The sequence below is a fragment of the Macrobrachium nipponense genome, chromosome 16, assembly GCF_015104395.2.
Source record: "Macrobrachium nipponense isolate FS-2020 chromosome 16, ASM1510439v2, whole genome shotgun sequence".
Taxonomy (NCBI): Eukaryota; Metazoa; Arthropoda; class Malacostraca; order Decapoda; family Palaemonidae; genus Macrobrachium; species Macrobrachium nipponense.
In genome coordinates, this window is record NC_087209.1 from 37,816,271 (window position 1) to 37,825,922 (window position 9,652).

The 9,652-nt window shown below is 38.7% G+C and overlaps 1 protein-coding gene across 2 annotated transcripts; it reads right to left on the bottom strand.

The window, feature by feature from the left end:
- Window position 1: 1 nt before the first annotated feature.
- LOC135195675 (aldehyde dehydrogenase, dimeric NADP-preferring-like) lies at window positions 2-8,977 on the bottom strand. 2 transcript variants are annotated; one of them, XM_064222065.1, is made up of 9 exons: window positions 8,822-8,977; window positions 4,287-4,641; window positions 3,947-4,047; window positions 3,437-3,600; window positions 2,802-3,032; window positions 2,208-2,405; window positions 1,765-1,880; window positions 998-1,133; window positions 2-497 (listed from the first exon to the last, which is right to left on the bottom strand). In XM_064222065.1, the coding sequence occupies exons 1-9, from the start codon at window positions 8,840-8,842 to the stop codon at window positions 446-448; spliced, it is 1,374 nt and encodes a 457-aa protein (XP_064078135.1). In that variant the 5' UTR covers window positions 8,843-8,977; the 3' UTR covers window positions 2-445. The 2 variants fall into 2 exon arrangements, with proteins under 2 accessions (XP_064078135.1, XP_064078134.1); XM_064222064.1 differs by lacking the exon at window positions 8,822-8,977 and having other exon boundaries at window positions 4,287-4,680.
- Window positions 8,978-9,652: the final 675 nt, after the last annotated feature.

The window sequence follows — 9,652 nt, forward strand, 5'->3', positions numbered from 1 at the left end:
GTTTATTTCAGTACTTTATTCAAAATAATTTATCAGTCAGAGACTATAACTCTACTTATTCTCATTAGTTCAATAAACAAATAGTCGTATATGTAAAATAATCACGTCATCTTTGGGAAAATGTTGATGGAGTTTGTCTTGCGCACAATGAATATTTGAAGTGAAGGAATGACCTTTTTTTCTAAATGCTGAGACATGTCGCACAACGCGGTCAGAAAAATGGTCTTGCTAGTGATTCGATCTGATAAAAAGTTTGCTCTTTCTTGACGTTTCGGAAACCTGTGTTTTACCATTGTCGGATAGAGAGAGAGAGAGCATAATATCAGTTACGTAGTAGCAGTGACGTCATAGCATCAGCATTGTTAGAGATAGGAGGAGAAAGACAAAGAGGACGAGCAAGTGAAAGGACTGGCCTATTATAAGACTGTGAACTCGGGTGAATTCTTTAGCTGGTGAGGACCTTCAGCTTGTCCTGGTTGTAGGGAGGATAGCGGTTCCTGTGGAAGAAGTGAAAACAGCATTTAGCATTTTATTTATTTTTATTCTACTAACTGCAGTTATGCGTAAATCTTCCCTCTTCGCTTAGATTAATAATGGCATGGCGTTTCTGACATTACGGAACAAAATTAAAAACATTTAGATAAGTTTAAATGTTTTACAAGATATTATCGTAAGCTAGACATTTTGCAAAAATCATATATAATGTATATTATATATATATTATATATATATATATATATATATACATATATATATATATATATATATATACATATATAATATACTATATATATATATATATATACATATCTATATATATATATATATATATATATATATATATATATATATATATATATATATATAGGAGAGAGAGAGATAGAGAGAGAAGAAGAGAGAGAGAGAGCGAGAGAGAGAGAGAGAGAGAGAGAGAGAGAGAGAGATGAGAAATCAGACTCACAAAAAATGTCCAAAATAAATCGTTTGTTATACTCACTTCAAGATCTGGTCGGGAGCAGCGCCATAACCTCTCTTCAAGACGGACTTCTTGTGGGTGAAGGTCTCGAAGGTGTAATCGCCGTGGTAGGCTCCCATCCCGCTGTGACCGACGCCTCCGAAGGGAAGATTGTGGTCTGAGGAGAAAGTGTCATTTAGTGGTGACTGCGCACTTCGGAGGTGAATGTGTGCTTTTGAAATTGCTGCACATTACAGTTTGTGACGCGCTTGAGAGGTACATCAATAGTCATCGGGGCTCGAGACCCTAGCACCTCGATTACACTACGGGGAATTGAGCAGCTGCTTAGAATAGCTTGAAGCAGAATATTTTGTAATCTGGGTTCTATCTTATCTAAGAGACGTCACACGGGAATCAACGTTGATCTAACGCTCGTGTTATGTAACTGGGAAACAAGCTACAGTTTGAACAATTTGCCGAAATACAGAGGTTTCTAAGTCTGTTATATTTTTCACCACAGTTAAAAAAAACCTTTACAGAGGTTAAGCCCCTCGCACTGTAAGTCGAACTTGATTTTCAGAACGAGACTAGACTTCGAGCCATGACTAGGGTTTACCGGTACTACTACTACTGCAAGACCCCGAAACAAGATGTTAAATCCTAATTGAGCTTTACCGTTTCTTAAACAAAAATTAGGAATCCAAACTAGTTACTCCAAAGGGACTTTGTGTAACTGTTTTACTGCGACGTAAAGCTTTTTGAACTATTTCCAAGTAAAGAGGCATAGAGAGTGTAAGGCAAACACTTACTTGCAGCATGGTGAAGGGTATCATTGACTGTGACGCCACCGGCTGACACGTTACGTAGGATATCCTCGACGTCCTTATCTTTGTTGCTGAAGATGTACATGGACAGGGGCTTTTCTCTGCGGAAGAGATATATATAGTATTAAACAATGCGATTCAATTCTCGTAGAGAACAAACAAACTGACTCTATATCTATAAATCTAATGGAATATATAGAATTTAAGCCAAAGGCCAGCGCTGGGACCTATTAGGCCATTCAGCGCGAACTGGAAACTTAAGGTAAGGTCTGACGGATGAAACAGGAAGAAGACTTCGCAGTTGCACCAAGAAACACTTGTTAGAGAGGTTTGAAAGTCAGATGGAAGAAAGAATACGAAAAGAGATACGGTAAAAGGATAAATCTAATGGGGGTATGGTTAAACTCCCTGGTATATTAGAACCTCACCTGTCATTAACAAAATCGATGACATCATTGTGGCCATTGACGTTGAGGATGGGAAGGATTGGCCCGAAGATTTCTTCCTGCATGACCTTACTGTCTGGGGTCACGTCAGTGAGGATGGTTGGCTCGATCCACTTGTCTGCCTTGTCCACTTTGCCTCCAACCGCTACTTTTCCGTCCTTCAGGTAACCAGCGAGGCGACTGTTGAGAAAAACCGTATTATTAGATCGTCCCTAAGAGGAATGAATTATTTAGACTTCAAAAGGCCCGGAAAATCATAGTTTAGCAGCCCAGAAAGAAATAAGAAGAAACTATGTTCAATTAGTATTTCTTTATGGATACCTCAAAAGGTCAAGAAAATCAGAGTTATGTAGCCCAGAAGAAATAGGAACTACGGACAATTAGTGTTTCTTTATGAAAACGCAATGCATTATACATTTAATTTTAGTAAATACGTTTTATTTTCGAGCGAAACCTTGGTTCGTTATTCCGAATTGAAGTCAATCGAAGAATCAATCTCCTGTTCAGCAAAAAGATATCAACGGTTAATGTTCAGTGAAGAAGAAGGAGACCGAAAATGGCGGCCGGCGCACTTACTCGACGTGTCTTTCTGCAACAATTCGGCAGAGATCAGGCGACTGTGAAGGGTTGTCGCCATACCATTCCTTGAGGACTTCCTTGGCCTTCTGGACGAAGTTGTCCTGAACGCTCTTGTCGCAGAGAATGTAGTCGGGGGCAATGCAGGTCTGGCCCAAGTTGAACATCTTGCCCCACAGGATGCGACGGACGGCGATGTCCAAGTCGGCTGAGCTGTCTACGTAGCAGGGGCTGCCAGAAAACAAATGCACTTATTAGTGTGGATTTTTATTTTTTCATGCTTTACAGACACATACACACACATATATATATATATATATATATATATATATATATATATATATTATATATATATATTTTATACATACACACACACACACAATATATATATATATATATATATATATATATATATATATATATATATATATATATATATATTATCGTCAAACGGTACAGTTTACTTGCAAGATATCGAGAGAAAGAGAGAGAGTTTTCAAGTTACGGTCGAAAGACCCTGAGGTAGATTATTATAATGATTATAATGAAAGAGAAATAAAGACTCTTTCAATAAAGAATGTTACTTATTAAAAAAAAATCATCCGGAACCAATCACGCATATTCCTCCTGCCTACCTCTTTCCTCCGAGTTCGAGGGTGGTTGGTGTGAGGTACTTGTTGGCAGCGTCTCTGACGATTTTTCCCACTCCGGTAGAGCCAGTGTAGAAGATGTAGTCGAATCTCTCCTTCAGGAGCTCTGTGGTCTCTGGGATGCCTCCGCACACGACTGGGAAGCAGTCCTGCAAGAGTCAATTGACAGTTAGTCGTAGGACTTTGCGAGTATCAGAGGTCTCCGCATTGCGCAGCGAAATCATTCGTAGAATTCACGGCCTTGTTTACAATCAAGGGTTTTGAGTTGATTACTACAAGTAATAATGATAACCAAGTCATTCCCAGATAGATATACAATGCTGAGAGTCAGAGCCTCTTGTTTGGTCATTTTAATGAAATAATCTGTTGGTTAGTAATGATCAAGTCTGCTGAACCGAGAAACCAAATGACGCCGTTTAAGAATTCAAAACCGAAGGCAGCAACAGTTTATGACAAATAGTTGTGACTTCAGCATCACTTTTCAGCGCTACTTACATTGTCCAGGTATTTTGGGACGAGAGTCTCGATGACCTTAGCTGTGGCTGGGGAGACTTCGGAGGGCTTCATTACGACGGCGTTACCGCATGCAATGGCACCTGTGATGAAATAAACATTATCCATGACTTCTCTCCCTTGTTAACAGAGGAATAAATTTATTCTTAATATTTGCAACAGATTTGATCGTGGGGTAATTTCTGTCTTCTTGCTCTTATGAGCATTCTGTTTCTTGAAGATAAACAATTGCCAATTGGATATGTGGCACTTTAAAATATGCCTCCCGAAGGACCTCTTTAGGTATCCTGAACATCAAAGCCGCCCATAACTTGAGTCTCACCTGCTGCTGGAATGAGGGTGAGCTGAGCTGGGTAGTTCCAGGCGCCCATAACGAGAACTACTCCATAAGGGTCGGAGTAGATGTAACTCTTGTCCTCAGGGACGATGGAAGGGACCTCCTTTGTCTTGACCCAGTCGTCCAGGCGGCTGAGGATGTAGTCGAGATCCTTCAGCATGAAGTCGGTCTCGAAGATGACGGCCTCCAGGTGGGGCTTCCTGAGGTCGGACTTGAGGGCTTCGAGGAACATCTGCTCGTTCTCGACGTACATCTTCCTGAGCTGGTTGAGCTGCTGCCGACGGAACTCGACATCCCGAGTGCGACCTTCTTTGAAGGCTTGTCTGGCCTTATCAACAACCTGGCGAGGAGAGGGAGAAGTCATTCATAAGTGGATGGCGGCTTTCGGTAAACACTGACGGTTTGCGCGCACTGTGCAGTCATTCATTTTTTTTTTTTGGTAACTGCACGTCACCTTGTATAATGCCAGACAGACCAACCAGTGAGAATCATTCATGAAAGTATAGCCGTTTAATTTTGGAAAAGGAGGATAACTTCAAAGGGAGTTTACAGAATGATTCTTTTAGGAAATATTCTCTTTATAAATGAACCACAATGGCTGTAAGCAAAGCGACTTTTCTCATTCATCTACTCCTAATGCTTTTTCTCGTACCCCTACTCTGGAACAAACCAGTTTTTTTAGTCTACTTTCTTTTTCAATAATGTATAAGAAATTTTTTTTCAAAATTTTCGGTGAAACCGTGACAGTACACAATTTATATATATATATATTACACATATAACTATATGTATCGATAGTTATTTCCTATATATCTATATAATATTATATATATAATATACATACTATGTCTAGAATGACAGTATGATATTTATATATGGCACATTATATATATAACTATAGATACTTAATTATATATATAATAATAATTAATTCAGACATGTAGAGAGAGAGAGAGAGAGAGAAGAGAAGAGAGAGAGAGAGAGAGAGAGAGAGAGAGCGCATAAACTCAATACCATGAACTTGTGATAGAGCGCGTCCTTGATCTTGGCCATGAAGTGTTTTTTTTTTCTTTCTTTCTTTATGGCAATGGGCCAGTTACTGGGGATCCTCCCACCTCATGGACTCCAACATCCCCAGATCTAGAGGTGGAGGCAACCCACTGTAGTTAAGGGGTGGCACCCCTAGTCCCCCGACGCAAGTCTGAGCGTCAGAGGTTTGTTCTATCGATTGTGAGGAAAGAGGAATACTAAAAAAAAAAAAAAAGAGATAACTAGATAGACAGACCGATAGATAAGGCACAGATAGATGGATGGTAAATACGTTTAGAATTGCGGAGGATGCGCGTAATGTCGACGCCCACATCCTTTCCTCTCTTATGGTGAGAGAATTCTGACATGATTCCACCATGCTACAAAACTACCGTCTCTCTTTTCTGGTGTATTAATTAGACTATCTGCGAATGACTGGGTTATATATCGATTTATAAACTAAAGTTTTCAATACTAGAAACTACGCTGAAGAAGCACTTTGATAAAAAGAAGCACTTTGATAAAAGTGCGGAATGTAACTCTTTATTTTAAAAACCCACGAACTGCAGCCACATTATGGCGTTTTCTTCAGCCTGTTATATTCGTTATCATTAAAGCGGACTTTTAAAAAACAACTTCCATAATACTCGTATTTGCAAGCAAGACTATCTCGCCACGGCCAAAGAATCAGGCCATTTTCGTAAAAACAGGAATGAACTAACTTCTGGTTTTTGTAACTGAAAAAAACATCAAGAGTGAATGAGTGACTGAGCGAATAAATATTATGGTATCGACGGCATCCGCGACCAGTGTTGCGCCATTTCCCCAGAGAGAGAGAGAGAGAGAGAGAGAGAGAGAGAGCCTCAGTGCCAGGATGGATTCCCAGAAATCCTGTAAACACGGCCGGCGTCGCCCTGGGTTTTCCCGTAGTCGATACCAGAAGGGCGTGTCTGAATGTCAGGGGTGACATAGAGGCTGTCTTCTATTACTAATAGTTCATGCGTAACTTTCTTTTTTTTAGATATTTATCATATCGCACTAAATACCCATGTTATATATATATATATATATATATATATATATATATATATATATATACACATACAGTATTTATATATTGTATATTATATATATATATATATATATACTATATATTTTATATTGGCATTTAGTGCGATATGACAAATATCTTAAAAAAAAAAAAATTACGCATGAATTGTAAGTAATAGAAGAGGGCCTCTTTTTGTCAGCCCTCACATTCAGACACGCCCTTCTGGTATCGACTACGGGAAAACCCAGGGGTCCTTCTCATATATTAATTTATATTATCTATATATATTATATATATATAATAATATATCTATTATTAGATATAATATATATTATATATATATATATATATATATATATATGATATATATATGTATATATATATGTTAAATAATATAATATATATATATATTATATATATATATGTGTGTGTTGTGTGTGTGTTGTGTGTGTGTGTGTGTGGTGTGTGTGTGTGTAATATATGAGAGGACCCCGCCAGAATGGGAAAGCATTCCTGTCTTTACTCGAGAAGCTACTGTTAACTGGTGACCAGTGGGCTGGGGTCGAACCAAGGATCTTGCTAATGCGAGCTTAGTACCCTAATCACTGAGACATGCATGTGTGTCTATGTATGCATATTCAGAAAAGACAGAAAAAAGGCATCACCTTGCTTTAATTGTTAGACACCCACCCCACATACATCCTCTTTCAATCTTTCAGACTCTTCGCCGGTGTGTAAGGAAGGAAGGATGCATCGGCTAATAAGCTTGAAACGAGCAGTTATCTTATCGTGCAGCAGGTGGCCTTGAGAATAAGATGGTCTGACTCAGAACACATTACGAATAAGCATGAGTTGCCGGGAGGCCGGCTGTTGTACACGAATGTCGCCTTTGAAAGCCATCCATGAAATACCACATGACCGAACTTCATGTAAGTAAAACACCGCCACTTAGACAGGAACACTGTCGTGTGGTTAACAAAGAGAGTGAAACAATACTGGCATACGTAGTGTGTAGAGGATTAACATGCACGCCTTGTCATGATGAATATGTCGGCATATAATTTATTCCTACATGCATCTACATACAAGCCAGACAAATGAAAAATTAACGTACGATCTGCCACGACGAACATGTGATCAAATGAAACCTTCATTTAAAAACAAACATCCCTCATATAATGCTCCAATCCACTTTCATTTAATTTAGCGTGCATTTAATAGAAACACAAAATGAATGACGACGTTATAATAAACATGCCGCCACGCAATCCACTTGCATACATACGCACCTGCCTAAAACACATGTACAGTTACATATTCATTTCCTTTCGTAATGGAATGAATAAAAAAAGATTTCGTTCAATTTCGTTCTTTCCCGCGATCATCGCCTGATCTCTCTTTGGATCGTCCTTTTCTCTCTCCTATCCTGTGGGAACCGGCTCCATATCCCTTGGCTTGTATCCAGCTATAACTAGATAAGGCACGCCCCTCTACCAGAACCGACATCAGAGTCGATAGTAAACTATTTGTACCCAAATTCAAACGCCCTGGAAGCAACGTCCGGCGCATGGGATAGTAGGAATGCCTTCATTTCCTACCGGCATTCGTGATGCGTTGCTGCCAACGCCGAAGCCGCTATTGGTCAACTATCACAATTTTTTTCTCGCGGAGCATCATGCAGACGGACGTGTCTTTCCGCAAATCACCAGAAATGATTTAATTTCGGTTTTAAATATATGTTGTCTCTGCCACTACCACTGTATATTTCTATTTAATTTTATTTCTTATGAGACTTTCCGTCAAGGCTCATTATCATGTAATGTTTACAGCAGATTGACACATACACACATATTATATATATATATATATATATATATATATATATATATATATATATATTATATATGTATTATTAATATATCCTTAATTTATTTATAATATATATATATATTATATATATATATATATATATATATAGCTGGTGAGTGCCTTTGTTTTAATTACACCCATTCTTGTAGTACTACTAACTAGAATATCTGCAACTTAATGTAAGACCGGCTCTTTTATGAACTTAAAAGGAATTAAATTTTGTGCGCTCTTTGTACTACGTCGTCTGACTTAGATTAACAGCAGAGACAACAGCAACTGTCGACAGTCACGCAATCCATCCACTGAACATGTAGGCATGCCTGCTTCTCTTTGCAAATCGTCGAAGAACGTGTCAGTTACTGTCAAAACTGTTATAAATGGACAAAAGCAATCCTACATCTGTAAAGGTTTCTAAAAGTAATGTTAAAAGTTTCTAGACGACAGTGAATGCTGCAACGGCTAAGTAGATTATCAGGGAACAATGCAACTTTCCCCGGTATGCCAATAAACGGGGAGTCGTAAGTCATTGCTTCTCTTCATTGGCTAAATATTGATGGTAAAAAAGACCTACCGCTTTGTATGAGGGAGCCATGGCGATAAATCAGATCACTTTCAGGTAAATTAAGGTGTGGAGTGAATGGAGGTTCAGTTGCTGATCCCGGGTTCGGTCCGAACAACTATCGCAGCTCAACGCAACTGCCCTTCGGAGGCGGGACGGCCGCTATTTATACGGCGCCTGATTGCGCCACGGCCAAACTCTTGTTGTTGTTGTTGTTGTTGTTCTTTTAGCTTATATGGCAACTCGCTGTTTCTTATCATTCTGCAGATATGGAACCAATGACTTAATGCTGTTCATGTTCGAAAGGAAGTCTCAGACACGAACAAGGAAATATTGTAAATAAATGACAGCAGTTGAAACAGAAACTGCCTCAAACGCTTTGCTTTGAATGCACTGGCACTTCATTATTCAAGGAATAAACAACAGGCGCATCCTCAAGCTCGTATGTATATAAAACACATTTACACACATAGCAGGTATAAGAGTATAAGTGTGTGAATTAACATACCCTCACATGATGAGAATAATATAATACATTCAAACTTATCTTACTTCAAAGATTACAGCAAGAGGAAATGACATTATGGAGCCATAGCTTCTGAGTATTACTCTCTCGTGGAAACACAGCTGAAGTAATCCAAAAATTGTTGAAAGTAAGGAGAGAAATGAAGGATTCAGTATGTGGATATGTATGCTGATGATGTGACGTTACTCTTCGATTTCATGATCTTATAGAGAACAAAAATATCCTTTCAGACTAAAGAGGCATTTGGTAGCTGCTGCAAAAAAAGAGGCATTTTGTGTCAGCAAAAAATAGGAGGCATTTAGTTAGGACATTCTCCT

What these genes read in the sequence shown, in the direction of transcription:
- LOC135195675 (XM_064222064.1), bottom strand. Translation starts at nt 4,665, where the DNA reads ATGACTTCTCCCTCTCCTCGCCAGGTTGTTGATAAGGCCAGACAAGCC. An exon ending in GTTGCAGAAAGACACGTCGA is followed by an intron (nt 2,406 to 2,801) that starts GTAAGTGCGCCG and finishes TTTTCTCAACAG; the next exon opens with TCGCCTCGCTGGTTACCTGA. An exon ending in TACCCTTCACCATGCTGCAA is followed by an intron (nt 1,134 to 1,764) that starts GTAAGTGTTTGC and finishes CTTTCTCCTCAG; the next exon opens with ACCACAATCTTCCCTTCGGA.